Genomic DNA, 27586 nt, shown 5'->3' on the forward strand with positions numbered 1-27586 from the left:
GGGAAGTTGTTCCAAAGATAATGGGTATAACCTGGGTGGCCTCGGTCTCTATTCCATTCATGCCTGCTGTGGACCTCAGCATGCCTGTCATGTCACCTGACTGCTCCAGTCATATGATCTGGCTCAAGCTGTGTTGCTGTACAAGATGTGTTGCTGTAGTTGGATTGTTGAGAAATCAGTATTTATGCTAAATTGCTGTAGGAACATCTTCCTACTACCTTGGCAAATGTAGCCATTGTATCCTACTATATCCAGTGTACAAAATAAACAAACATTCTAACTATTTCAAACTTTAATTATTTTCAAATTGTACAAAAGAAAAATAATACAAAACCCCATCCAATGCCTATAAACACCATACAAACTAGACAAACAAAGGAAAATAACACAACACATATATTTAGAAAGAAGGCCTACAGCAGAGAGAACAGTTCAGAAAAGACCAATCAAAGTATTTACACTCCATTTCCAAAGCTGTACAAACCATTACCATTTCCTTTAAGATTGCCCATGTACTATAAGACTGAGGTAGCCTAAAAAAAACATAGAAATATGAAAACTAAAACAAAGAGGGAATGGCTACACTGTTGTCCAGTCTAGCCTAGGGATAGATAGAGGATACCTAATGTCCTTCTGTAGGAGACCCTAAACCTCCAGCATCAATTTACATAGATTTACTCTGCTCTCACGACAAAGTCTCAGCATTTAAGAGGATATTCCCCAACTGAAGCCTGCCTCTGCCTCTGTGTGCCTTCCTTCTGGATAAGTAACTGGGTATGAGTGGTTTAAACAGATCCATGTTCTGCATCCTCTGTGTAATTTACAAATCATTACCTAGTGCATGAATCCTAACTGAAGCTAAGCCTGCTGATAGGAACACTTGGCACACCTTTCTCACATTGGACTGTATAAGACACTCTTTCTACAAAACCTACAACATTCAACTGTCTTAAGTGGGGACAAATTCAACCTATCTTGGAGTATTTCTCTTATTCAATCAAAACACATGGCATCAAGAGAGGAAAGGGGAGAATAAAGCAGTGAGCTATTATAAATACAGAATCATTTATCAAACAAGAACATTGTTCATCTGTGAATGTCGTCGGATGAAGCCAGATATGCCACCATTTTGAAAGCCCTGCCCACACAAGCTCCCATTGCCTTCCTGAGCTCACAGTGGACAGAATATTGCTACAATGTTTTTGTACCTTAACCAGATCGTCTGAACATTATTGACACTGGAAGTCGTACAAGCTGTATTCAGGAAAGGTTTCTTTTCCTTGGAGGTATGCCTTCCCCTCCTCCTCATTCCCCTTCCCTTCCGACGCAACCCCTAAGTCTGTCTGTCTCTGTCTGCCTGTCCACTGTGAGCTCATCCAGCATGCCAAACACAGATCCTCTCCTAACTCAAGCACCATGGCCTATCCGCCAAAGGTAAGGACCACGATGAAAGCATAAATGGGTTAGAAAAGCAGAAACAAGCTACAAAATACATTATAAACACATACAACTGTCAATATACACCCATTTAAGAAGGAAAAAAATAATTAATTAAATCTGTACAGAATGATTAAATACAGTGATCAATATACATTCCTGTGCATGGAGACCAATGATTCACTTTTGTATTAAGAACATAAAATATAAACAAATATGACATATTTGATTTGAAATCTAACTACATGTCAAGACGCAGAGTTCCAGCACCAGCTGTTCTATTGGTCTTTGATGTTACACATCATTTTGCATTAACGTTTGTGTATCTTACAAAAATATCCACATCTGGGGTTTAAAGGTGAGAAGGGTAGAAGGCAGAAGGGTTCTTTGTGATGTTAGCCACCAAATTGAGCAGTCAGCTGTTTATTAGCTAAGAGGGAGAAGTGTCTGTTTGTCCAATGGGAAGTTCTGCTTCCTCCCAGAGTGGGGGACAGAGACAGATGGGAGGAGTTGCCATGGCATCGAACCTGTGGGCACTTCCTGCCCCTTGAGAGCAGATGGGGGGACCCTGTTCGTCCCTGAACCAATGAGTGGGAGGCCCTGAGATGGAGGAGACTCACTCCCTCACAGCAAAAACACGGAACGAGCCACCCTCTGGATTGCTCTTACTGCAAATGAGAAGTGAGAGAGACGGTTACATCGAGAATTCATTCATGAACTCAAACAGTTAACCAGTGTCCTTTCAACTCATTACTAAGATAAAGTGACATAAATCTAAAGATAACTAAAATAATAGAAACCATATTGCTGTCAAGTCAGTCAGTTGTTTTGTAGACCAAATGTATTTGTGTCATTGATCGTGTGTGGCTCCAATTCAAGTCAGCCTGTTGCTCATGAAATCCTACAGTAAGAGTAGCGTAATCACAGTGGTAGTACCTGGAAACATGACTCAAACACTGGCTCATTGTTAGCCATGCTGTTATAGTGACTGAGTGATCTTTCCAACAACCACTATTGACTACTGTGCTGGGCCTGACGGCTTTGTTATTAATTCATTAGTGGAGAGGCCTTGAAGGCCTGCCAATCTCAGTAATCACAGGATGATGCCCGTCCCATTGGCATCAGATTGGCTGCAATTATCTGCAGAGGGAAGCACTGAGTCAGCCGCCGACAGCTTTTCCATCCCCGGGTAAATGGATAGGCTGTGATTATTTCCTCCTTATTAAAGAACCATCCACCCAACCAGCTACGTGTACGCCCCACTTCCTAACAGCTGGGTCATCACTTGGACAGAAGTCAACCTCTGGATCAGTCTCTATCACACCGGGGGCTGACTGTTGATGGCCATGGTTGTAATACCATACTGTTCCCTGTCACTGACAGCCCATGTCCTCACTCACACTAAGGTTAAGGTGAGGCTCCCAGTGAGGGGGCCCTTGATTTCAGCATTAGATTCCACTGTACTCTAGCTCAGCTGATTTTGGCCATACAGCACTTTGCACACTCCATTGAATGTCCGGGTAAAGTAAGCAAAGTGTTCATGTGTGGGCCGTCCGCACACCAAACCACACCATTACTCTTGCACGCCTGTGTGCCAAACATGGACTTGGCGCCAATGGCTTCCGGGCTTGAGCCCTAGACCTCTGTCTGACAGGGGAGGGGTGTGCGAGGAAAGGGTGTGCGAGGGAAGGGCAGGGAAGGGTATTTTACAGGGGAAGAGGAGGATAGAGCAGGCACCTACCTCTCTGACTGGATGCCGTTCTTCAGGACACCAACATAACTCTTCTTCTTATCCAGGGCCAGGACGTCCACGTAGCCCCCGCCTGCTTGGATCACCCCGGCATGGATGGCTGCCCGGCAGATACTGGATCGCTGAGGGAGGGGGGGATCAGAAGAGAGGGTTCATTATACCTCTCATGATATCAGATACAGCACTCATGGCGTATTATTCCATTTCACTATATCAGTAAAGCTTCTTGTATTCGGTACAGTGCAGGCACATACAGTGCACAGAGCCACACCAAATACAGTCACTGTATTCGTTTCCAGAGCATTCCATTTGTACAAATCCTGTACATGTACATTAGCAAGGCCGAAGGCAGGCACATTATTATCAGGATGTAAACTGCTGCCCTACTCTGGATTACAGATGACAGACAGCAGCAGAGAGCTGTACACTCCACACATGGTTCTGAGGCAGGGCATGGTGCCTCCTGTCCCCCAGTCCGAAGCACTGAGTCTGGCTCCAGCGTGTCAGACCCTGGGTCCTTATCACTAACCTGGAAGCTCATTCATCATACTCCATCACACTGGTCTAGCCTAACACAGGCCACATTCCTGTGGTGTCTCGTGAACCGTACAGGTGTCTGGGGACTTCTGTCATGTCAATATAGGCCTGTACTTCTCCTTCTGCTGTGTTTTGCTCAGTGTTAGTTGGCGCTGTGAGTGTTTAAGTGTTAGAATCAGGCTCTGCCCTGACAAAATACAGTCATTGGGCTCTGTTTGAGATCTCTGGGAAACTGCTGTGTCCAGTTGGACTACATCTAAGTGAAATAATGTTGGTGGAAAACAAGAGTCGTCAAGTTCGTTCGAGGCAAGAACACGTAAAACATCAACTTCATGTAACTGGGTCAATTTAGGTCCAAATTGGTTCCCAGGGGAGCAACATTATTTGTTTCACTCCTTTCACCCACTGCAGTCTCACATTAGCTTACACATTCAATTTGCAACTTAGGCCAGAGGTGATTTTAGAATGACATATGGCGTCTCTCCAATGGCATATTATTCTCTATATAGTGCATTCCTTGTCACTAGAGCTGTATGTGTCTCTGGCCAAAGGTAGCGCTCTGTATGGAGTATAGTGTATCACTTGAGATTTGTCCTCGGGTCATTAGGAAGTGATAGAGGTGATCTGACAGGAACTGAGGTGATGTGACAATAATGGAGGTGACAGTGTGTCCCACTGCTCCTCCCTCTCTGAGACTGGTCCTAAAGCCCTCTCCTGACACAGTCCCATGCCTCAGGCCTCAGGCATGCAATCTCTGGGCCAGTTATGAGTCAGTTAGTCAGCCAGCCAGGACTGAGCAGCTGTGTGTGGTCGAACTCAGAACTGGGAGAGACATTACTGGCGACCATTACAAGGCCTGCATCACCAGTGCTCCGATTCCAACTATGTTCACACCGCTATTCAGAAGTTGCTCGTGGTCGCCTCAGGCCACAGTCTCTTAAGTGCTCAACGGGGCTAGACCGCACTCATCTGCTGTCCAACATAAATCAGCTCAGTGTTCCAGTCAGATACAGTTCTCTGGGGAGCAGACACACTGAGGTGTATCTGTCTGGCAGGCCCAGTGGGGACCAACGTTTTGTCAGTATGACCTCTCAGCATGGTCAGGAGGATAGGACAGGCATGGTGAGGCCCTTCTGGTATACCCAGTGACTAGGTCCAGTACCTACCTCTGTGTAGAAGCTGTTCCCAACCACCGGAGCCCAGTAGGATGGCTCATTCTTGCAGTTGGCCGGACAGAACACTCTGAGGGAGAGACACATTGAGATTGCACTATTATTGACAAATACAATTGAATGGGCAGACCCATGGTTTATGTTGCAACAATGAGAAATGCAGGATTTATGCACAAATTTGCCATGTAGCTAAATGTAATGTATGTCATGTTATGAATAACCCAGACACATTGACCATAGAACTTCTGTAGAACAGAGGAAAGACTGGCGCTTCCTTCTAGCAGAGTCTGCATGTTTACGAGATTCCAGTGGTTTTGTAATGGAGGTATAAAGCATTTGTCCCAGAGCAGGAATCTGACTCTAATTAGATTTTGCTTACAAAGCAAAGCCCTTAATTCACAAGTCATCACTTCTTGTTGTGCGTGTGAAACATGGTGGGGGGGGGAGCTGGGCACCTTGGGCAGTTGGAGTAGGGCTTCTTGAAGGGGCAGATCTCCGCCACTGTTGCATAGCAGTCCACTGATTGTCCTGTGGTACAGAGAGGAGACATACGCCATCAACAGCTGCAAAAGTCATCAGGTGAAGAAACTAAAAACAAGGGTGTGCATGCTCCACTTATTCTGGAAAAAAGTTTGACTTACTTTCCACTTTGGACACCACAAATGCATTGCCGGCTTTGTATTTACTGTCAAGAGATCAAAGTCAGGCATTAGAAGAGCATTACATTTCAGGAAATCATTCATTTCACAAACCATGAATGAGCATAGCAGGCAGAATGACGACAGAAAATAAAGACTGCCAGAAATATCTACCTGAATGACTCAATTCCGTTCTTTGTTGCTTTGACAAAGAATGGCAACTTGTCTTTCCTTGTAGTGTCCACCAGACCACCATTGTTATTGATGATGCCATAGTGCATAGCAGCACGACAGATACTTGATTGCTGGAAAAATAGAAACAGAATCCTTAGAAACACATTCAGGCATACTAACTGTATAGTGTGAAATGTTGGACTTCAGTGTGAGACTCACCACATCATAGAAGAGCGTCCCCCACACTTTCCCTTTCTTGTTCTGGCAGTTAGCAGGGCAGTTGAATCTGTTGCAGGTTGCTCCCTTGCACTTGTCACGCATTTTGGTCTCACACTTGATGTTATGGGCTGTGGGAGACAAATCAATTACTGGTCAATAAGGGATCTCAGTGGCATTCCTTACCAAACAGTACATTCAAACAGTCAACTTTGAAAGTCCCCACCACGATTCCCACTAGTCAAACTCACCCAGGAAAGTGCTGGTGGGAGCCTTGGGAGTAGAGGGCTTGGGAGTGGAGGGCTTCTTGGGAGCAGCAGGCTTGGGTTGGGGTCTGGGGACAGGCTTGGTGGTGGTGCGGGGTGACATGGGAATCTGAGCTTTCTCCACCTCGTTCATGTCCTCAGTCTCAGAACGCCGAGAGTCCCCCTTGAAGCAAAGGTTGTCCCTGCAGCTTCCTCCATAGATAGGAGGGCACTGGGAGCATGGGCGCCCATGTTGGTAAGGGGCCTCTCCGATCCAGTTTCCCCTGGGGAGGAGGAAGGAGCACAGTGGTCAGGATGACTGACTGGAAACTAATCAGCACTCAGCCATCACGGCACATGGCCTAGTAATTATTCACGTGTTCTTTGCACATTATCACACACTCTTAGAACCTTGAGTCCAGCTGGATAATGAAAACCCTCCTGCTCTCCCTCTGGAAATGAAACGAGGTCTGTCTGGAACATTCTGCTTAGGACCTGTTTCTCTTTCCCATTCCTTTATTATTTTTGTATTTCAACTCCTGCTGGAATTTCAGAATTGGCCTCAATGTGTCGTGAAATACTTCTTAGACAGACACTTTAACTGTAACATTAGACAGAACCATTCATACCCTGACATGTGCCCTCAAAAGCGTTTGGTATTAGGTAAACACCCCATGTGGTGGTAAGAAGTATGTAAAACAGAACACTGGAGACATGATATGTGAATGAGTGGGGAAATGAGAGTAACATTAGTGAGTTGGTCTTACTTGGGGGAGTAGTTACAGACGAGGTAAACAGCGTTCTCCCAGATCTCCCCCCACACGTTCATCCTGGGACACACGTGCACTGCACACCCCACACGACTAGTGGTGGCCCAGACCAGCTGCAGAGAAGACAACACTTCCATTAACATTGTTATTATAAAAGGGTATTCGCATTGCTGACTCGTTGTTCTTTCTATGACCACACATCCATCTCCACTGACACAGTTCCTCAGCTCCACATAAAAGTGCAGACAACTGTACGAGCTGAAACTATTTGACCTGGAGCCCTGCAGCCTTTGAAAGGGCCTGACATGGGTCTCTCTCCTTTTGTCTCTCCTTTTCTCACTCATCTCTCTCGACCCTCATAGATCCCGCATTCCTGCCACAGGAAGTGGCTCCCATGCTGGGGTGTTAGAGGCAGATTGATGGGGCCACAGGGGCCCTTAGAAGATGCTGCTCTTTCATTCGGCCCCAGTCAGAGGGAGATAGAAGTCAAATGTGACCACAGTTTGTTTCCTGCGACATTCTGTGATCATTCTCATGATCCAGTTTAATAATGTAAATAAATGATACTGGCAGTGGCTCGGACTGAACAAAGACAACTCTGGACAGGCCCACTTCCTCTGTCAATATGGAGAGGTAGTTCAATCAAATCAAAGTTTATTGGTCACATGCACAAGGTACAGTGAAATGCTAGCTAACTCTCCTCAACAATGCAGTACAATAACAGTATCAATCAAAATTCAAACTACAAAAGTGAAAAATAACAAGCATTATAGTAATACAGGTTTTTTTTAACTACTTAAATGTAAAGCTACAGGCATCCCCTATGGATTTGACAGCCAGGCAGTCCTACTACTGAGAGCTTGTTACATGACTCCAATACCACACTTTCCCCCTGTACCCCTAATTCTCCTTCCTCCTTCTCTCACTCCTCTCCCCTCTCTTTCAGGAATGTGTTTCCCTTTCCTGGGCCAGTGAGAGGCCACAGGCAGTATTGACTTAGAGACAATGACTCAGCATAGACACCACACTGCTACACCACTACAGCATACACAGAGATGTGATGATGAGGGCTGGAGCCTGTGGTAAAGCTCTGTGTCATCCCAGAGAGAGACTATGAGGATACTGACCCGGAGGGGCTAGCATAACCTATCTTAGCAGTGTTATGGTAGGGATTGGACCCCAACTATGCTACGCTACACTAGTATGTCTAGAAAATGAAAGGCAGAAACAAGGAGAGAGTGTTCAGACTTGGCATTGTTATCCGCATTCCATCTTCAAAGGAATCCAGGTCAAGCACAGAGACGATTGGTGTGTCTGGGAAGTGTTTCCAGATGCTAGTGACCTGGTTTCCCATGTGTAGTATGCAGATGCAGGAGGATGAGTCGGGCTGTTTTCACAAACCCATCCCAGCTACAAAGTAAAGTCTACGAGGAGAGGAGGCCAATTCTCCCTCTTCATCCCCCTCTTGTCCCTCTCTTCCCCTCTGTTTATTCCTCTTTCTACCACTTTGTTGCACCCTTTCTGATGTGATGGTTTAATGGTCCTGAGGCAAGCACATATCTTCCCCTGTCACTACACTACTGTGCCCACATGTGGTCCTATGGTAACCACACTGTTTAAGGCACTCCCCCTGTTTTTAGTTCATGGACACCCATTGAAGAGGCTGCAGGTAGCGCGTTGTTTTTACACAGGACCTGAATACCTGCAGCAGCATCACATTTAAAAGTCATGTGCTGTCCATTATATACTGATGGTAGAAAGGAGACTTATGATCTTGAACACTGCACAGGCTCATGAACTCAAAGCTCCAAATTCAGAACCCCAACCCCCTTTCTCTCCCAGCCAAGACTCACCTGGGTGTAGTGGGTGCACATGGGCCCTGAGCAGCGGTCGGGACACCAGGGATTGCACTCATGTTGGTAGGGGTAGGTGTAGTCCTTCACCTCATCATACCAGGCCTGGACGTGGTATGCCGGGGACCGGTACCTGCAGACACAGAGGGAGCAGCATCAGCCTCAGCAGCACAGAGAGCTCATACACGAGGACCTCCAGCTGCCAGGGCCACATGAGGGATATCTGAGGGGACTGCCAGGTGCTTTGGCTGGGCTTGAGACGCACTGCACCAGCCTCCCCTCGGGCCTCCACTGATTAGTCCGGTTCTGACCCAGCAGACACACAGACACACTCACAGTCTGTTTCCCTCCAACATCGGGGAACATGAGCCATGCTGAGAAAAAATTACAAAAACTAAACACAGCTCCACAGCCTGTCGAATCAATTATGGCCCTTTATTGTAAACATCTCTTTTTACGGTATTGAAAAGTGCTGAGACGGAGAAAAACAGCCCTAGCCAGTGCTGGCATCAGAAGAGAGAGGGGGAGAGGGAGAGAGAGGGAGAGAGAGAGTGAGAGAGGGGGGCTGTGAGAGAGGGGGGAGAGAGGGGGAGAGGGGGAGAGAGGGGGAGAGGGAGAGAGATGGAGAGAGAGAGTGAGAGAGGGGGCTGTGAGAGAGGGGGGGAGAGAGGGAGGGGGAGAGGGAGAGGGAGAGAGGGAGAGATGGAGAGAAGGGAGAGAAGGAGAGAGAGAGGGGAGAGAAGGAGAGAGAGGGAGGGAGGGGGGCTGTGAGAGCTCAAGTGAGCGGATTCCCAGAATGGCACCTGCTGAGGGAGAGCTCCACTGTCATACACAAAGAGCCCCACTGTCAGGCTGCAATGCTCTGAATACCCTAACAAACACACAGCACAAATACATACACTGAGTATACCCAACATTATGAATACCTTCCTAATATTAAGTTGCACTCCACCCCACCTTTGCCCTCAGAACAGCCTCAATTTGTCCGGGCATGAATTCTACAAGGTGTCGAAAGCTTTTCACAAGGATGCTGGCCCATGTTTTTAAATGTTTAATTTTAGTCATTTAGCAGACGCTCTTGTCCAGAGCAACATACAGTTAATGCATTCATCTTAAGATAGTTACTGTAGATGGGACAGCCACATATCACACAAATAGAAAGTACATTTTTCTTCAATAACGGTTATCAGTAGAGTCAGAGCTAGAAGGAGAGGTGGAGGGTGTATGTGTGTGTGTGTGTGTGGGGGGGGGGGGGGGGGGTCGAGGTGAGGAGGAGGATTATTTAAGATACTATTTGGAGAGCCTAAAATAATATTTTGTGTGAGCCCAATTGAGACCTAGACAACATCAGTGGATTTATTTCTCTCTTAAGACATGGTTTAAGGTTGTTAAGCAAAATCATTTAGGCTGAGTTGGCCCACATACAACCCCAGCTTCATCCCTGCAACTCAGGACAGCAGATTTAAACAGTGGATGCAGAAAGGCATCACATCATTCAGTACAATTATAAGGAATGGGGACCTAGAGAACTTCCAGGACATAAGTAAAAAAAACATGGCTTGGATAAACAAGATTTTTACAGATATCTACAAGTTCTGCACTTTTTCTTACGGGAGATAAAAGTGATTGACCCTCGAACACCTCAAAACTGTATCCAAGTATTCACTAACGCATACAAATTGGGGAGTATCAAAAAAACTATTTCCAATCTACTTGGGTAATCAATCCTCAAAGAAACAATCTACAAACTATATTAAACAGAAATGGGAGGAGGAACTTAACATTGAAATAACTGATGAAACATGGTTGAACATATTTGAGTCTCAACAAAGCTCCACCAACTCAAGGTCATGGAGTGAATTCTGTTGGAAGAATGTTATACGTTTCTTCATAACACCTAAACTGAAATCAAAACAGACTGGTTCCCTACACACTTGTTGGAGAGAATGCGGACTATCAAGGGTGGATCACTCTCATAGATTTTGGTCCTGCCCCGCAATCGAAACAAACTGGGGAGAGATAAGATCTAACATTGGAAAGATAATGGGTTTTGACATAGAACAAACATTCAGTTCTTTGTACTTGGGTGAAATACCTGATAACTTACATACTAGAGAAAAGTACCTCTTGAAGGTCCTACTGGCAGCCAGTAAAAAGGCTATCACTAGGAAATGGCTGCAAAAAGACTCTCCCACCGTGACACAATGGATAGATATGGTAAAAGAAATACACCACATGGAGCATATGACCTTTGCTTTAAGAACTCAATAGGAGAGAGGTCAGGAATACTGGGAAAAATGGGTTTCGTACTTGAAAATTGTCTAATTCAAAGATGATGTCAATGTAACTACTCTGATGAACGTATGATGCGCGCTGTAACTGACAGATCTTTTACTTCATTTGTACTTTCTTTGTGTTCCTCAATAAAAACAAAATAACATTTGAAAAAATATACTGTTTGAAGAGGTAGGGTTTCAGATGTTTGGGCAGGGACTCCACCATTGGGGTGCCAAGACAGAGAAGAGCTTGGACTGGGCTGAGCGGGAGATGCCCTCCCGTAAGCATCCAAAAGTTGGCTAGATGTGATTTGGGTGATGGACCATTCTTGATACACACAAGAAACTGTTGAGCATGAAAAAAACAGCAGTGATGCAGTTCTTGACACAAACCGCTGCGCCTGGCACCTACTACCCTACCACTTTCAAAGTCACTTAAACCTTTTGCCTTGCTCATTCACCCTCTGAATGGCACACATACACAATCTATGTCTTAATTGTCTCAAGGCTTAAAAATACTTCTTTAACTTGTCTTCTCCCCTTCATCTATGCCGATTGAAGTGGATTTAACAAGTGACATAAATAAGGGATCATAGTTTTCACCTGGTCAGTCTATCATGGACAGAGCAGATGTTCATAATGTTTTGTTCACTCAGTGTACATCCACACACAACAGCCACACTACAGACTCACATAGACTCAGTAGCAGACAGCATAAAGCACAAAGAGTGTGTGTGTGTGCAAAGTGTACATGTGTGTATGCATTCGTGTGTGTGTCACATTGTCTTACCTGCCCCAATGAACGGCGAGGTTCTGACCGATGGACATGAGCAGGTCATTAGGTCCATGTTCCCACTGGCATGCCTCTGCCCAGTGAGTGGCTGACCTCTCCAGCTCATCATCCCAGACCTGGAAACACACAAATAACACTGGTAGAACAAAGTTGTAACACTGTAACACATTTCAGTAACATTAATGACAGCAAAGGGGTCCACACTGTGCCACACTCCAACATATGATCAGTGAACAGTGAGACAGACCCATCAAAACTACCTTCATCCTTGACCATCTCCACAGCTAGACTTACCCCAGCTGCTTTAATATCAGGCCACCAGGTAGATCCCCTTCATATAATAACTGCTCCTCCTGTCTCCTCATAGCTACCTACCTAACCACTAGCTACCTTTGTAGGCCTCTGCTAGCCCTCTTCCTTCCCAGGGAGCTGAAATTGATCTGGATACAAGTAAAACATTAGCTTTAGCCCAGGAAATGTGAGTGGAGCAGCGCCTGGCCCCACTCCACTACAAATCCCCAGCAATCACAGCTGAATTAGGCATATTTCCTGAGCGGGTTTCTCTCTCTACCCGTGGAAAAGAGGGCGGAAAGGGGGGGATGCACCTCATCTCTGCCACCACTCTCACCACTAGGATATGGGGGAGGAGGGGACTGGTACAGTGTGGCGCCTCACAGTGTCTCTCCTCAGTACATTTCCAGGCCCTTGGTGGTCACCACCACCACACATACAAATACACACACATACATATGCATGCCCATGACTATGCCAGCTCGGCTATACCCCCAGTCCTGTCCTCAGAACCAAGCTTGTTGGCTGAGGCCTGGCAGAGAACAGAAGAGCAGGGCAGAGGGAGACTTCATGGCCCTTCCTCTCCTGCCAGACCACACCACAGTCACACAGACAAGACATCCCACTGTCAGTACTACATCTGTACTACCCCCCCCCCCCCCCCCCCGAGTCTGTCCATCTAAACTATATTAACCTTAAACTCAGCACACCCTCTTACCCAGTCACCACATTCCATAAACACTATCCCTCTCAATAACATTCAGTGCTCTCTCTTCTCCACAGTCCCCTTCCCACTCTATCCATCCCTCCTTCATGTAGCACTCTGTTTCTCCTCCACTGGCCACTCTGGCCTCCCTCATTCTCTCTGTCCTCCCCTGGCCTACCCTGTCCTCATTCACCCCTCTCTGCAGTGTCTGACTCCCAGCAGGTAGTGTAGTCAGTGTAATTATCCTCCCAGTAAGCCAGCTCCTCTCCAGGCTGCCAGCAGTTGACTACCATGAGCTCATCTTTTCCAGGAGAGAAGATTGTTGTCGTGTTGGGCTCTAGCTTGAAAAATACTTATTCATGTTACCATACTAGAACTTATTGATGACTTTACATGTATAATGAATGTATATGTTGGGGATCAATGTAAGGTGGATAGAACCTAGGAGTAGGGGAAGTTACTGAGTGAGACAAGGGGGAGTGCAGAAAGTTTACATTCTGTCAAAACATGGTATTGTTAAATATCATGGAGCCTAAGGAGGAAGGCAAAGGGAAAACAGTCTGGTTTCAGTCACTAATAAGGTAGGACAGTTGCGGACCAGGGTGAGGAAGACGGCCCGAGGTCAGGTCAGACGAAGTGAGAAGCAAACAGTCCTATTACACACACACACATATACTTCCACACCCAGGAAGGTTCTTGCATCAGGCAGGGCCATGGCTACATCAGTGAAAGGAACCAATTAAGTTCCTGACTAGCAACAGAGATGTATTGGCTGTCTAGATGTGCAAGGAGTTGACTGCGCCTAGTAGGAAGGTATAAATATTTGTTCTTGTGTAATCATGTCTTTGTCTTTGCAGCTGTATGAACCAGTGGGTGAATAAACTTGGTTTGAGCTTTTTCTAGATGTCCATGAGTTTTTACTCTGTTTGTTCAGAACCTAACAGTAGTAAAAACCAAAACCCTCCCACTGAAAGAGGAGCCTATAAACACTCACCTACATTATATCCCTGTCGCATAAACATAAGACCTTGGTATTTCCTGAGCAACAGAGACTGATGCTGATGTTTACCTCCATCTCTCTGTACTATCTAGTAATAACACTTTGGTGGGTGCTTATATTTGTCCTATTTCACACGTGTGAATTGGAAATGTGCTTTTTGCTTATCCCAACTGGGGGGGGGGGGGGGGGGGGGTCACGGCCAGGGTCAGCCAATATCAATGGCAACCCTAGAGCAATTAGGGATTTTTCACCTTAGTACCCGCAAAACACCAGTCTCAACGTCAACAGTGAAGAGGTAACTCTTGGATGCTGGCCTTCTAGGTAGAGTTCCTCTGTCCAGTGTCTGTGTTCTTCTGTCCATCTTAATGTTTTATTGGCCAGTCAGAGACATGGCTTTTTCTTTGCAACTCTGCTTAGAAGGCCATCATTCCTGAGTCGCCTCTTCACTGTTGACGTTGAGACGGGTGTTTTGCGGATACTATTTAATGAAGCTGCCAGTTAAGGGCTTGTTCTGTGAAGGGATTAGTTCACAGCGTTGTACGAGATCTTCAGTTTCTTGGCAATTTCTCGCATGGAATAGCCTTACTTTCTCAGAACATGAATAGAATGACGAGTTTCAGAAGAAAGTCCTTTGTTTCTGGCCATTTTGAGCCTGTAATTGAACCCACAAATGCTGATGCTCCAGATACTCAACTAGTCTAAAGAAGGACAGTTTTATTGCTTCTTTAATTAGCACAACAGTTTTCAGCTGTGCTAACATAATTGCAAAAGGCTTTTCTAATGATCAATTAGCCTTTTAAAATGATAAACTTAGATTAGCTAACACAACGTGCCATTGGAACACAGGAGCGATGGTTGCTGATAATGGGCCTCTGTACGCCTTTGTAGATATTGCATAAAAAATCTGCAATTTCCAGCTACAACATTAACAATATCTACACTGTATTTCTGATCAATTTGATGTTATTTTAAATGGACAAAAAAATGTGTTTTTCTTTCAAAAACAAGGACATTTCTAAGTGACCCCAAACTTTTGAACGGTAGTGTACATTTCAGGATTGCAATTCTCACCATGTACTCCATGTTGGATGCGGTGGGGTAGACTTGTCCTCTCAGTTTGTTGTGCAGTTGTAGAATCTCCCCGCGGTCTATCCACTGGATGGCCCGTCGGGTCCTACTACCCGCTGTGTTATCGGTGCTGTTCTGGTCATCCTGGTACCGGCTCAGTAGCTGCCGCAGCTCATTGGAGTCGGGCAGGAAGAGGGCAGCTCCTTCCCTGGCAGAGAGGACCAGGAGGTTGAGGGCAAGGGTTGAGAGCCAGAAGGGCATGGCAGCAGTCATCTCCGGTCTCTGGGACGGGTCTCTGGGCATCTGTGTCTAGGGCTCTGGGTAGGCAGACTACAGTGGGCAGCCTTGTGTGAGCTCTGGTTCTGAGCGCAGCAGAGACAATGCTGTTGGGAGAAAACACATTGTGAGCCGGCCAGCCAACAAAGCAGGCTACAGAGCAAAGCACATGGCCAGACAGACGACTGAGCGAACGCAAGAGAACCCTGGGTTTTGCAATAGAAAACTGTACTAGAGGTATTGATTCATTTTAATTGAGGCATTTTCACTGGTTGCAATACATCAGTCCGGAAATGATATCACAGCAGATCTCACCACATTGAGAACAAGTTGCATAACTATTACCACAAGAACAAGGTGGAGTCCCGAGAGATTTTGCAACAATTATCCACAGTACTGTAGTATTCACAGGTGAGGCAATTAAATGAGTGGTATTACTCCATATCCAAGGATACACTCTCTCTACAAGGCTTTCAGTAGTCAAACAATATCTCATCAGTTTAATCTCCACATTGTACCTGATCATCTTCAGCTTGGCCAAATCCTTTCAAAGCTCTTTTCAGCTCTATCATATTTCAGCAATTAGCTGGTGATATCCTTTCAGATCCATAATAATGACAGATTGTAATCTTACATCGATTGCTCAACACAGTGACTAAGGAAATTCACATTGTTAATTAGTTTCTTCTTTTGTCGGAGTCTTACTCAGCCCCTTTGGAACTATGATCTATCGGTAAACATGACTGCAGATATTTCATTAAAGCCATCAATTGTCCTGAATGACCCTGTATTCCAGAGTGATATATAATCTGGGTGGAAAGAGAGTAATCAGTCAGGTTCACTCTCCCAGGCAAAGAAGTCCATCATCTCAGTGACCTCTCTCTGATCCTCCTCTGGCTGACCTGCAAAATCACAATCTAAAACAGTAGAGGGAGAGAGGGAGTAGGGAAGAACTACAGCAGAAAAGGTTATTAGTTAATGATAAAATGATGGATAGAGAGATGAAAATAGAGGGAGAGAAAGCCAAATAAAGAGAGAGGGGGGGAAGAGTCAGATGCAGAGTTGCAGAGAACATTTTAGTATGAATATGAGGTAGTGTGTGGTTCTCATCCTCCTTTGCCACAGCACACAGGGCACAAGGCAGGCTCCCAGCCTCAGCCACAACCCCCATTGGCCAGGAGAAGACAAACAGCAGGGCTACTAAATCAGCCGGCAGGAGAAGGCATGGCAGAGAGGGAGAGAAGTAAAGAGAGAGAGCAGTCATACCACTGCTCCATGCATCCTTCAATTCCTCCTCTCTCTCTCTCAGCCTGGAACGGCGGCTTGAGGTCTGACGGCCGGTCTGTGTCAACACACTGTCACAGAGCCAAGCAGCCACAGCCAGCGATGGGAGCCAGCCGGCTGGCCTGAGGCAGCCCAACCATCCCACCACACCCCTCCTCTGGCCCTCTCTTTGTGTCCCTGCCTACCTTCTCACACCAAACCTACACCAGCCTTTATTTCTGGTCCTTTCTCATCATTCTCATGAATGTTATACCTGAGTGACAGACAGACAGAGCAGCCAGCCACACACGCAAACACGCCACCCTGCCTACATATACAGGAGCTGGTGAGCTTCCACCTGGTGGCTCTGCAGCAGCTCTTCTGTCCTATACTGCCCCCAATGTCAAACCTAGAAGTCTCACACATCAACACAACTCCCATTGGACAAGTTGACAAACACATGCGCTGAGGTAAACCTGACAACAGCTATATTGTTGATATAAGCCATGTTGCACAGTTTTCATTTGACACCTGGGATGACATTATAGCACAGAAGCAGAAATGTGGACAGTGATGATGGCTGGAGCACTGCATGTGTTATAACAATGTTCAAGACAATATTGAAACGTTTAGTATTTCATGACCGGCTAATTCATTTACAACAGCATTGATGAAAGAAAATCTATTTAAACAAACAAATGTTAACATATTCTTATCAAATCTGAACATTATAAAAACGTTTGAACTCAGTGGCACACAAAATCATAGAATTACATGGTGAATAGATGGTGCAGAATGCATGTGATTAAATGTAGAAAAACATGCTAACCTCAATCACTGGCAATTATCGGCAATTATCCAAAAGCTTCTGCGCCGGTTGAGTATTTCCCGTTTGCTAAATTGGTGCTGAAGTGGAGCTGTACTCGTTGGCTGTGGTCCTAGAGGGCAGAGTAACTTTGTGACTTTTGAATAACTTTACCACGGCATCGCAGTGCTTTATATAGAGACCCCGCTGAACGGGCGATGAGGGAAACAAATCTTTACTCTTTTTTCTTTAGTCACTCCCACAGCTCCCTCCTCAAGAAGGCTATGTTCTTGGCAAGCATCCTGCGCTCTGACGATTGATGTCGAAAGGAAAACACAAAGTATGTAATTCACTACGAACCAGAGCAATCGAAATGCGTAATAGAGTTTTGTATAACTTTTCTGTTTCTTTTCCAATCCAAAAGCTTTGCCAGAGTTTCTTCAAGACAGTTCATCGATAATTACCATTAGCCTATCAAAGATTATTGCATGATTGTATATCATTATGAGTCAGATACATGCAAATATAATTAATAATTCCACATACGATATTATAATTTGGTTTATTTTGATAGTGATAATGTAATATGTGTAGAACTATTAGTATTAATAATTCTCTATAGCTGTATTATAATATATCCTTCATATGATATGATATCAGTTTATGGTTGAACAACTATTCACTTGTTGGCTTTTTATTTTGATGCCTTGCTTTGATGCCACTCAAGGGATGTCAGGACAGAATGTCCTATTTGCATAGCAGCGTGGAGGGGCAGTTTGGTTCTGAAACAGAACAGTTGTAGATCAAACAGGAATGAAGAATAGGTGGTGCTCTTACTGCGCTCTTCTCTCTTCACTGTCTTCACATGTGCAAACACTCCATACACATCTGTACCAAGTACCCAGTTTGTCAGAGCAGTCTCTTTATCTCCCTCCGGTACAGCTCAGCATGGTCTCCGAGACGATGACTTACCATGGGGAACTCACATTTCTACCCCCAGGTATGGAGACCAAGCCTCCCGTCAGAGTGGGAATCCAAGGTGGAACTTTACACACACACTGCATCACTGGCACACTAACCTCTACATCACGCTCCACTTGTGAAGTATAACATACATGCCTACATCTTCTGTACTGACCCAGACCTGTGGATGTAAAGGCATGGCACTTGGCATGGTAGTACTCCATCATGATCTGACTATCATCTAAACACACAACCACATGGGACCACAGAGGGAGATGAAAAAGAGATGTCAGCTGGCCTTCATTTGACTCAGTAGCAGCACATGAAAGATGCACTAACAAACATGTTACATAGAAGAAACACAAGTTTATGACACTTGGCACGGGGGGACATGAGGGGTGTTGACCCGCCAGACATGGATTAGGGTTGGCACGGTAACACAGAGAAGCAGAGATTTCATGTGCTGCTGAGAAGATGGTCCATCATCTTGTCTCTGTTATTTACCTAGCAGAAGAAAAGCCAGCTGCACAGTGACCTAAATAGATAAAAATGTTCTACCCATAATTTCTCCATTAAATTGATATTGCTCTGAAAATTTAGGTTGTGAATTTCACAAGGAATGAATCTTCTCAAAAGGGATTTGGAAATGATTTGAGAATTCTGCTCCATTTAACAAAGTCTCTCTCCAATCCTCCACCAGAGCCAAGACGAAGCAAAAGTCTCATCAGATCAAACCCAGACCACTGATAGAGATCATTTACAAATCGTAGTTTGACTGAGAAACGATTTGTTCAAAAGACTTTTACCAGAATCCACATTGTATTGCATACAGGTATAATAAACCAGTGAGACATCAGAAAGCTGTTGCAGTGGCTTTTGTGTTTCTGGCCTTGTCAGTCTTGCACATACACTGAGTAGACAAAACATTAAGAACACCTTCCTAATGTTGAGTGGCACCCCCTTTTGCCATCAGAACAGCCTTAATTCGTCAGGGCATGGACTCTACAAGGGGTAGAAAGTGTTCCACAGGGATGCTGGCCCATGTCGACTCCAATGCTTACCACAGCTGTTCAGTTGGCTGGATGTTCTTTGGGTGGTGGACCATTCTTGATACACACGAGAAACTGTTGAGCGTTAAAAAACCCAGCAGCATTGCAGTTCTTTACACAAATCAGTGTGCCTGGCTCCTACTACCATACCCCTTTCAAAGGCACTTAAATATTTTGTCTTGCTCATTCACCCTGTGAATGGCACACAATACATCTCAATTATCTCAAGGCTTAAAATCTTTAACTTGTCTCTTCCCCTTCATCTACACTGATGTAAGTGGATTTAACAAGTGACATCAATAAGGGGTTATAGCTTCCACCTAGATTCACCTGGTCATTCTATGTCATGGAAAGAGAAGGTGTTCTTAATGTTTTGTATACTCAATGTACATGTAAGTATTATGCCCATATGAACAAATCTCCCGTCATTATAGTAGTTCTGGGACGCTTGCCTATAATAAAAGTCATGGGTTTCAGGTGTTCCATGTTTGATGTAGGAGCTTCATGGACTAATATTCTGTCTGGAGACGAACCTGCTTTAATTTCCTATGGTTTTTAAAAACAACAAATAATTCCTTCACCTGTCCTGAAAGAATTTCCCAACGAGGGTACCCTGTCCTACCTCTTCTACCCTTCAGAGGGAAGCCTCGACCCCCTAGCCTCCCATGATTGGCATGCAGTGCCAGTGCTGCAAAGCTGGAAATATCTACATCCTCCTCTCTTGCTAAGAAACCAGCACATATACTGTATTTACATTACTCCTCAATCATACAAATGTTTGCTTTACCGCTCTGATAAGGCCAAAATAAACAACATTAAGGTAACCACAGTAACATTACTGGTTAGCAGCAGTGAGAGACGGGAACGCTTAATCCGGTGATTGACTTTTTTCTGTGTGAAACCCCTCTGTTGGCCTTTAAGAGGCCACAGTGTGTGCAACTGGCTGAAAGCCTCATCTTTTTTACTCAAATCACCCGAGAAACCCTCAGTGAAACTCAGCAGTTTAAACACTGTGTCCAGTTGCCCAAGCACTACCACTCGTGTCAACAGACAGCTAGGACAGAGTATGAGAAAATCTCTTCCCCCCCCCCCCCCCTCCCCCTCTCTCTCAGGCATGGGTCCAGTGCTTGGTAAAGATACCAACATGATACAGGAAATACAGTTAGGATGAATACACATTTATAGTCCTGAGAATAGGCTCACATGTTATGAGAGGCAGACCAACCATTTACACTCAAACCCTGTGTCAGAGGGTTCTTTTTACCATAATGAATGGTGGCATGAAGAAGGCAAAGGCTAAACCTGTTGAAACAATCTCTACAGGCTTGATGGTTGTGTGATATGTCCACCAGAGGGCACTGTTCCCTGAAACCTGTGGGGAGAGATGAGGACAGAGGAAGATCACTTTCGGAATCAAACTTCAGATAGAATTTAGGCCTTACAGATTTAATTTGGGGGGTTATTCACATCCTAGACTATCTGGGGGTTCAAAGCAAAATGAGAAAGGTGACTCAAACATCCTCCCATCTGTGTCAGTTCGAGCACTGCTCTTCATTATCATGCAATCCACCATGGACCAGGAGATGTCCAGCGTTTCCTAAAACTCAGGTAACAGGATGCCAACCACAACCTTGACTGAGTGGGGACTTTGTCCAGGTGCCACGCTACACTGAGGAGCACAGGGGGGCGGTCTTCACATTTACCAAAGCAGTATTTCAGAACACCCTCCCTGCTCCGCTCGTACCCCTACTTTGGAGTTTATTTGGGGGTGAATGAGGGTAATGGGGTACAGACAGTGACTGAAGCCAATGAGACTGGGTGAATATGGGTTGTTCTAATAGAACATGAAAAATGCTCCACATACAGTAAAATAGGAAATAAGACATCCATGATAGTTTAGGCTGGGAAATGTAGAACTGGAGCATATAGGACTTGATGGTGAACAAGAGGGTGGGAGTATCACAGAGGGCAAAGTGGCAAGTCTCCTGGGGCTCAGCCATTGGAGAAAGGAGCCAAGGGGGTAATAGGGTGAGGTTGGCATAGCTGGAGGGCACAGGGACCATCACAGCACCAGAGGGAGTGCATGCCTGGGATTCCAGTCAAGGGCTACAGTTTGTTTGACTGGGCCAGGATAGTCCTGTGCCAACACAGTGGAGGGGGCGGAAGTAACTGTTACTGCTCATTACCATTCTAATGCAAACTACTGAATTGTGTTTGCTAAACCACAGAAAAATGTTGTAAGGGAAACGATGTGATTCCCCCTCTGAGTGAGTTCGCTGGTTACTACAGACAGGAAATGGTTCTCTCAAATTGCATAGTTTTCGAGAGCCAAGAAAAATGATTCTGAAAATAAGGATGGAGGTGGTTTTGGGAGGCTATGGTGATGATATGGATGTATGTAACCACACACATTTGGTCTAGGGGTAGATCAGGTTTCTCTCCTGCAGTGAATCTCTCCATTCACATGCTTCATAAAGAATGGGGGAGTTTGCACTCAGCTGCCATATAGGAGAGTTCTGAACTTCATGTTCACAATGTTCTAAGCACTTCTGATTCAGCCATCCCATCTCTCCCTGACGCGTCAAACCTCTGTGGCACAGGCAATGGTGCAAGTTTTCAAATCGTCACAGGTAATATTAAAGTATCTCCTAGAAGGTTGAAACATTACTTTAAAACCCCTACCAACATGTTAAGAGTAGCCCCTGTTTTCAGTGTACATTCATGCCAGGGTTTGCACAGCAACATGCCCATTACAAATGACTGGCTTTTAAAAAATGTGTTCTGGCTATAAACATTCACTCATGCCTTAAAAATGGAAGAAGTAAAACAAGCTCCCTTACAACCTATAATTTTCTCAGTGTGGCTAAAAGAGACACTTCTGAGTATATAGGTGGTCCATCACTGGGTGCCCCGGGCTGTAATTATCCCCCCGAGGCCACGGGCCTATAAAGAGGATCTTTAGCTGTGCTGTGATATTAACAAGAAAAATACCACACCTAATTACATGTTCAAGTCGGAGAGCAAAACCTGGCACCCCGCATCCCTGCAAAAGGCCAAATTGTAACAAGAAATACAGAGGGGGGAAAATCCATCACTGGCAAAAATCTGAAATGATGGGCCTGCTTGCATAAATCAAACAGAAGCAAGCTCACTTCCCTGAACCAGACTGTAGTCCCGACACAGAGGCAGCCAGCTTGACCACAGTCCTGGTCAGGGGGAGAACAGCTACAGCATACTGTAAATACTGCACATGATATACTGTAGGTGAAAACTAAATGAGGAATGAGACCATGGGTGATTATTTCTAGATACTGGTAGGCTACAATACAGGTGATTATTTCTAGATACTGGTAGGCTACAATACAGGTGATTATTTCTAGATACTGGTAGGCTACAATACAGGTGATTATTTCTAGATACTGGTAGGCTACAATACAGGTGATTATTTCTAGATACTGGTAGGCTACAATACAGGTGATTATTTCTAGATTGGCTACAATACATGCAATATATACTGTGAGGATCGGTTTCTACTTTATTTCATGTTTTTGTTTGTCCACCTGATCTCAGAGGACTTTGTTTTATTCTTTACTTGAATCCGAGACAATCAATTTAGATGAATGTTACGTTAGATATGGTACATAATAATTTGTGGATGTCCATCACTAATTTCGTATGATATGTTACGAATTTGCTAAATGTTCAATATGCTACACGTTTGCAAAACGTGTTCTAGCTAGGTGGCTAACGTTAGCTAGGCTAGGGGTTAGAGTTAAGTTTAGAAGTTAAGGTTGGTTAAAGGGTTTTAAGGTTAGCTAAAAGGTTTACGTTACGGGTAGGGTTAGCTAACATGCTGAGTAGTTGAAAAGTTGCTTATTAGCTAAATTGAAAAAGTTGTCCATGATGACATTCAAAATCGCAACCGTGGGTTACTAGACGTACGCGTTACATGCCCACCTATCCACACCGACCAAGCACCCTATTTTCATTTTTGCCTTAAGTAAACCATCTGTCTTACATAACCATACCAAACATAACATATACTAATTTGAGTGTCCCGGATTCACATTTACTATGTTACGTCTAGTCTGTGAGAGCAGACTGTTATTGTGACATTGTCTGTACTAGGGCAGTTGAAGGTGTGTAGGAGTACTAGAAGAAAGCTAAGCAGTCTTCTGACTACACCATTGGCAAACGGCTTCGGTTTAACACAATCATTTATTTGAACAATAAACAAAAAAAGAGTAGAATGCTGGAGGATTGAGATTAAAAGACAGCATATAGTTTGAATGCTGGAGGATTGAGATTAAAAGACAGCATATAGTTTGTTTTCAGCTTGATATCCCAACACAAGCCCTCAGCAGACAACCGTGTTAGGAAGCACAAACTAAACAGAACGACATCATTGAAGCGATTCGCCAGCTCATATCCTGACCATAATCATAAAAAAAAGACTCAGGGATAAAATGTGTACAACAGAAAGCTTTCTGACAGCTTTAGTGTCTGTTTCAAACCATCTTCAAAACATTCTTCGGGGTCTGTTTCAAACCAACATTGTCACAGAGTGTATCAGATATGACCACATAGCCATCAACACAATTGAACTAACACTTATAAGGAGTTTTATAATGATCTGTACAGATCAGCTCAATTTCCTCATATGGAATGACTGAGCCATGCTGATTGAATGAATCATGAGCTGTGGCAACAGAACTTATGATGCAGAGGTGAAACCAAAATTAGACAGAAGCATTAGCGCAATTATGAAAGGCAACAGGGTCAATGTGAAGTATCCTTTGGTTTCACTTGGGGATAAAAAATAAAAAAAACTTTACATACCCATAAGTATTAAGCAAATGACTTGAGGGAACCAAATTCTGCATGGTTTAGACTACGAAATTGCAGTCACTTTAACATAACACATTTTCAGGACAAAATATACAACACTAATTCATGGAAGGGAATTGTATGGGCAATTTAAATGACATTGCTCCAAACTCAAAGTATGCAACACAGAAAATGCACATGGTAAGATAACTGAGTAATGGACAAAGTTTCCAGTCACTTTAAATAAAAGGGGATACAGGTATATTGAATAAGTCTCTGCTACCATCAGTGAGAGAACTACAAAGTGAGAAATGGGATAAAATAGGCTCTTCCTGTAAGATCTAAAAATGCATGCCCTGCTATTCTGATGTGGGAAAAATGATTTCACACTGCCCCAACCTTCCAGTGGTCAGAAATGGGAAAGTGTGAGAGCCGCCTTACAAAAGGACCCATTCCCAGTTGTGTACCTCGCTTTATCCAATGGCCAAGTGTGTGTGCACGTGAGAAAGTGTATACTGTATGTGAAATATCTTTAGAAAATAGTCTGCTTTGCCCATTAAGGACAGAGTGTACAAAGGTAAACCACAATGCACCAAGCCTTCAGCAAAGTAATGTACCAAGCCTTCTGCAAAGTAATGCACCAAGCCTTCAGCAAAGTAATGTACCAGTTATGTTATTTTTGTAAAGGATTAAATACTGACAGATTTTGACATTGGTTTGTTTGAAATGTCCCTTAAGATAAGACTACGGATCAAACTTAGTGGAGGAAAAATAAAAAAATTACGAGAAAAGAAAATATGATCAAGCAAACAACTTGTCCAATTTTATTAATTGGTGTGCTTTACCTTGGGTAATTTCGCTCAAATAGCAATTTAGATGCCATATAGTATAATTCTGGGGAAACGGTCATGGTGTTATTGAACAAATTAAAAACAACAAAATAACATTTAAGCGAAACTCAAAAACACAATCAATGAATAATAATGACACAAAAAGCAAGGTCTCAAACAAAACATGATTTCCTTTTGTGCGCATTTATTGTGGGGGATTTCATTTCTAGAGCCAAGCAGCAGATGTGATCCCACTTCCCCTCAACATGTACAGTCTCTCTCACTGGAGAGGAACTGCACTCAGCCACAAAAGACAAAATGCAAAGGTAAGGTACATTCCCATAAAACTTTACAGACATTTGACTTACAGTTGTCACACTCACTGGGTTGGACTCGTACATTGAGTGGAGATTTGGATTAGAAAGCCTCGCATAGCGAACCTAAGGCAGCCCCCTTTTTCTGGTGAGTTGGGGGGGGTAAGGGGTCATGTGGCTGTTGTAATTCTACAAAGGCAGGCCGCCTATACATAGATGGAACCCTTAGACCAGAACAGGGAAAAAATGATAAATGAAGGATGAGGGGGGGGGGGGATAGGTATAAAATTAACACGGGCCGGTGCTTGCGGTGGAATCTCAGTCTTCATTGGCATCTCTCCAGTGCTCCAGAGTACTCAAAAAGCCTTAGAACTAACAGCCACCCAGGGAGCCAAACAAGGTGACACTCAACTAGATTCAGATGTCATGTTTTTTACAGTTTTAAATCTTAAAATATCTGCAAGTGTGCATTAGCACATCCACATCTTGTTATTGATCAGATATATTATACGTGCACAGAAGCTTTTTTTTTTTATCATTTAAATCCTAAAGCACATTAAAATTGTTTTAGATCGTCATTCTAATTCCACACCCAGAAACCACAAGGTTCTTTCAAACAAAGCTGTTTAGTTTCAGCACACTGTAGCAGCATCTCTTCTCCTGTCATTTTTTCTATTTTTTGATGGCTCAAGTTTTACCTAGATTTAAAAGCATCAGAAAAGTGAGGAAGGTGGAGAAGTAAGAAGAGATGGTGGCCATGAAGAGCATCTTGCCTCTGGAGTTAGAGACTCATCCAATAACGTTTTGTCGTTTGCTGGTGCTGGGCCTTTTTCCGACGAACTCCGGCAAAATTTCAACAGGTGTTTAAACTGCTGCAAATTCATTAGGACAACAACTCCCCTTGCTAAAAGGCAAAACTGATTATTTTATGCCATTTTCAAAAAAAACAAAAAAACATTTGAGTAGATAAACAAAATTACAACTTCTCTCCAGCAGGCCAACCGTCCATCTGCAGCCTCGTGTTGTAGATAGATACTTTACCCACAGGACGAACTACCCACTGTTCCCAGTCTGAACGAGGCTGTAGGTTCAGAGGCGAGTCTCAAAGTCCCCTCCCCTCAGTCCATTCAACAGTCTCTCCTCGCAGCATTAAAAAAACAGCAGTGGCGCACAGAGAAGAGGAAGCAATCACAGGGAAATTAATTTACAACGCGTCCTTTTCCCCTCTAATTCTTTCAAAAAAGATAAAAGGAAAAAAGGCATTGTTGGAAAAGCTGGCTCTCTGGAAAAGCAGGGATGAGGGGGAGGAAGAAGAAAATCTTGCAATAGAAGAAGTTGGGCAGTGTTCCTGTTCATTAGTTTGTGTGTGTGTGTGTTTGAATGTATGCATTTGTATGTGCACTTGCGTGTGTATGTCTGTAGTGGGAGTGTGTATGTGTAGTTGAATGTGTAAAATGAGTGTTCCTCTGTGTGCGTGTGCATGTACGCGTGTGTGGTGTCTACAGCAGGTCGACGCGACGGTAGTACAGCAGGTAGGCAGTGCGCTCAGCAGTCTGCTTCACCACCTGGTACTGGTTGATGACCTTCACTGCCTGGTCGTCAATGCGCAGCCAGCCGTTCAGACCGATGTGGAAGACATCCGTGGTGTAATGGCCGCCTGTAGCGCTGTTCCCATGGTGATAGACAACTGCGAGGGAGACATAAAATAGAAGCTTTTCAGAGGTGGAATTCAAACTGAAATTTGAGGGAAACTGTGAGAGACAACCACATGTGCATTTATCTTAAGAGGAATGCACAAACTGGATAAGAGTGTCTGCTAAATTACTAAAATGTCCAAATGAAAAGGCCATTCTGTTATCTGGTTCTGGCTACACAAGGTCAGAGCCAGTAACTAACTACTGATATTAGCAACTTTCTGGAGCAACCTAGGCATGTAGACCAGGGTTGCTAGCCTTACAGAGAGGCCCCCATTTCAGTGTGTTATTGATGTAGGCATTGAATATCATGTTGTAAGCATTTGGTTCAAACTTATATTACACTTTCACATATCTGATCAAGTGTCATAAGAATTCTTGGCAATGCATCAATCATGACCAAATGTAAAAACCTAAGTAACTACAGCAGGAGAATGTGAAAAGAAAATAACATTGTCCATTCTGTGCCCGTATTTACAAGCTGGCAACACGTGTTCCAAATGGACTTAATGCCCTTAAAGTGAAACACTACAATACCATGAAGACCACGTTTAAAAGTGGGCTTCGGATTTAAGCCACAGTGTGTTCCAATTATTACCAGGCAGAAATAAATCTTTAAGTTGAGTAAACATGGCAATC

At 44.2% G+C, this 27586-nt stretch overlaps 2 protein-coding genes across 3 annotated transcripts in view; both read right to left on the reverse strand.

The window, feature by feature from the left end:
• Positions 1–277: 277 nt before the first annotated feature.
• On the reverse strand, positions 278–17485 carry LOC109887672 (cysteine-rich secretory protein LCCL domain-containing 2). Its single transcript, XM_031811055.1, has 13 exons — positions 17295–17485; positions 14930–15309; positions 11859–11977; positions 8793–8925; positions 6937–7052; positions 6176–6453; positions 5928–6055; positions 5709–5839; positions 5538–5581; positions 5352–5424; positions 4891–4966; positions 3179–3309; positions 278–2105 (listed from the first exon to the last, which is right to left on the reverse strand). The coding sequence occupies exons 2-13, from the start codon at positions 15227–15229 to the stop codon at positions 2054–2056; spliced, it is 1581 nt and encodes a 526-aa protein (XP_031666915.1). The 5' UTR covers positions 15230–15309; positions 17295–17485; the 3' UTR covers positions 278–2053.
• A 6061-nt stretch (positions 17486–23546) lies between these two features.
• LOC109887683 (ubiquitin carboxyl-terminal hydrolase 10) overlaps positions 23547–27586 on the reverse strand; it is a 38111-nt gene continuing 34071 nt past the window's right edge. For both annotated transcript variants that reach the window (XM_020478998.2, XM_020479002.2), the window contains one exon: positions 23547–26940. In XM_020478998.2, the coding sequence (XP_020334587.1) occupies positions 26753–26940 (188 nt within the window). In that variant the 3' untranslated portion in view covers positions 23547–26752. The remainder of the gene's footprint in view (positions 26941–27586) is intronic.

Source organism: Oncorhynchus kisutch, linkage group LG3 (genome assembly GCF_002021735.2).
Source record: "Oncorhynchus kisutch isolate 150728-3 linkage group LG3, Okis_V2, whole genome shotgun sequence".
Lineage (NCBI taxonomy): Eukaryota > Metazoa > Chordata > Actinopteri > Salmoniformes > Salmonidae > Oncorhynchus > Oncorhynchus kisutch.

Coding starts and splice junctions, on each gene's coding strand:
- LOC109887672 (XM_031811055.1), bottom strand. CDS start 15,229: ATGCCCAGAGACCCGTCCCAGAGACCGGAGATGACTGCTGCCATGCCC. Junction 5,840..5,927: donor GGACGCTCTTCTATGATGTG/GTGAGTCTCACA, acceptor CTATTTTTCCAG/CAATCAAGTATCTGTCGTGC. Junction 5,582..5,708: donor AACGGAATTGAGTCATTCAG/GTAGATATTTCT, acceptor ATCTCTTGACAG/TAAATACAAAGCCGGCAATG.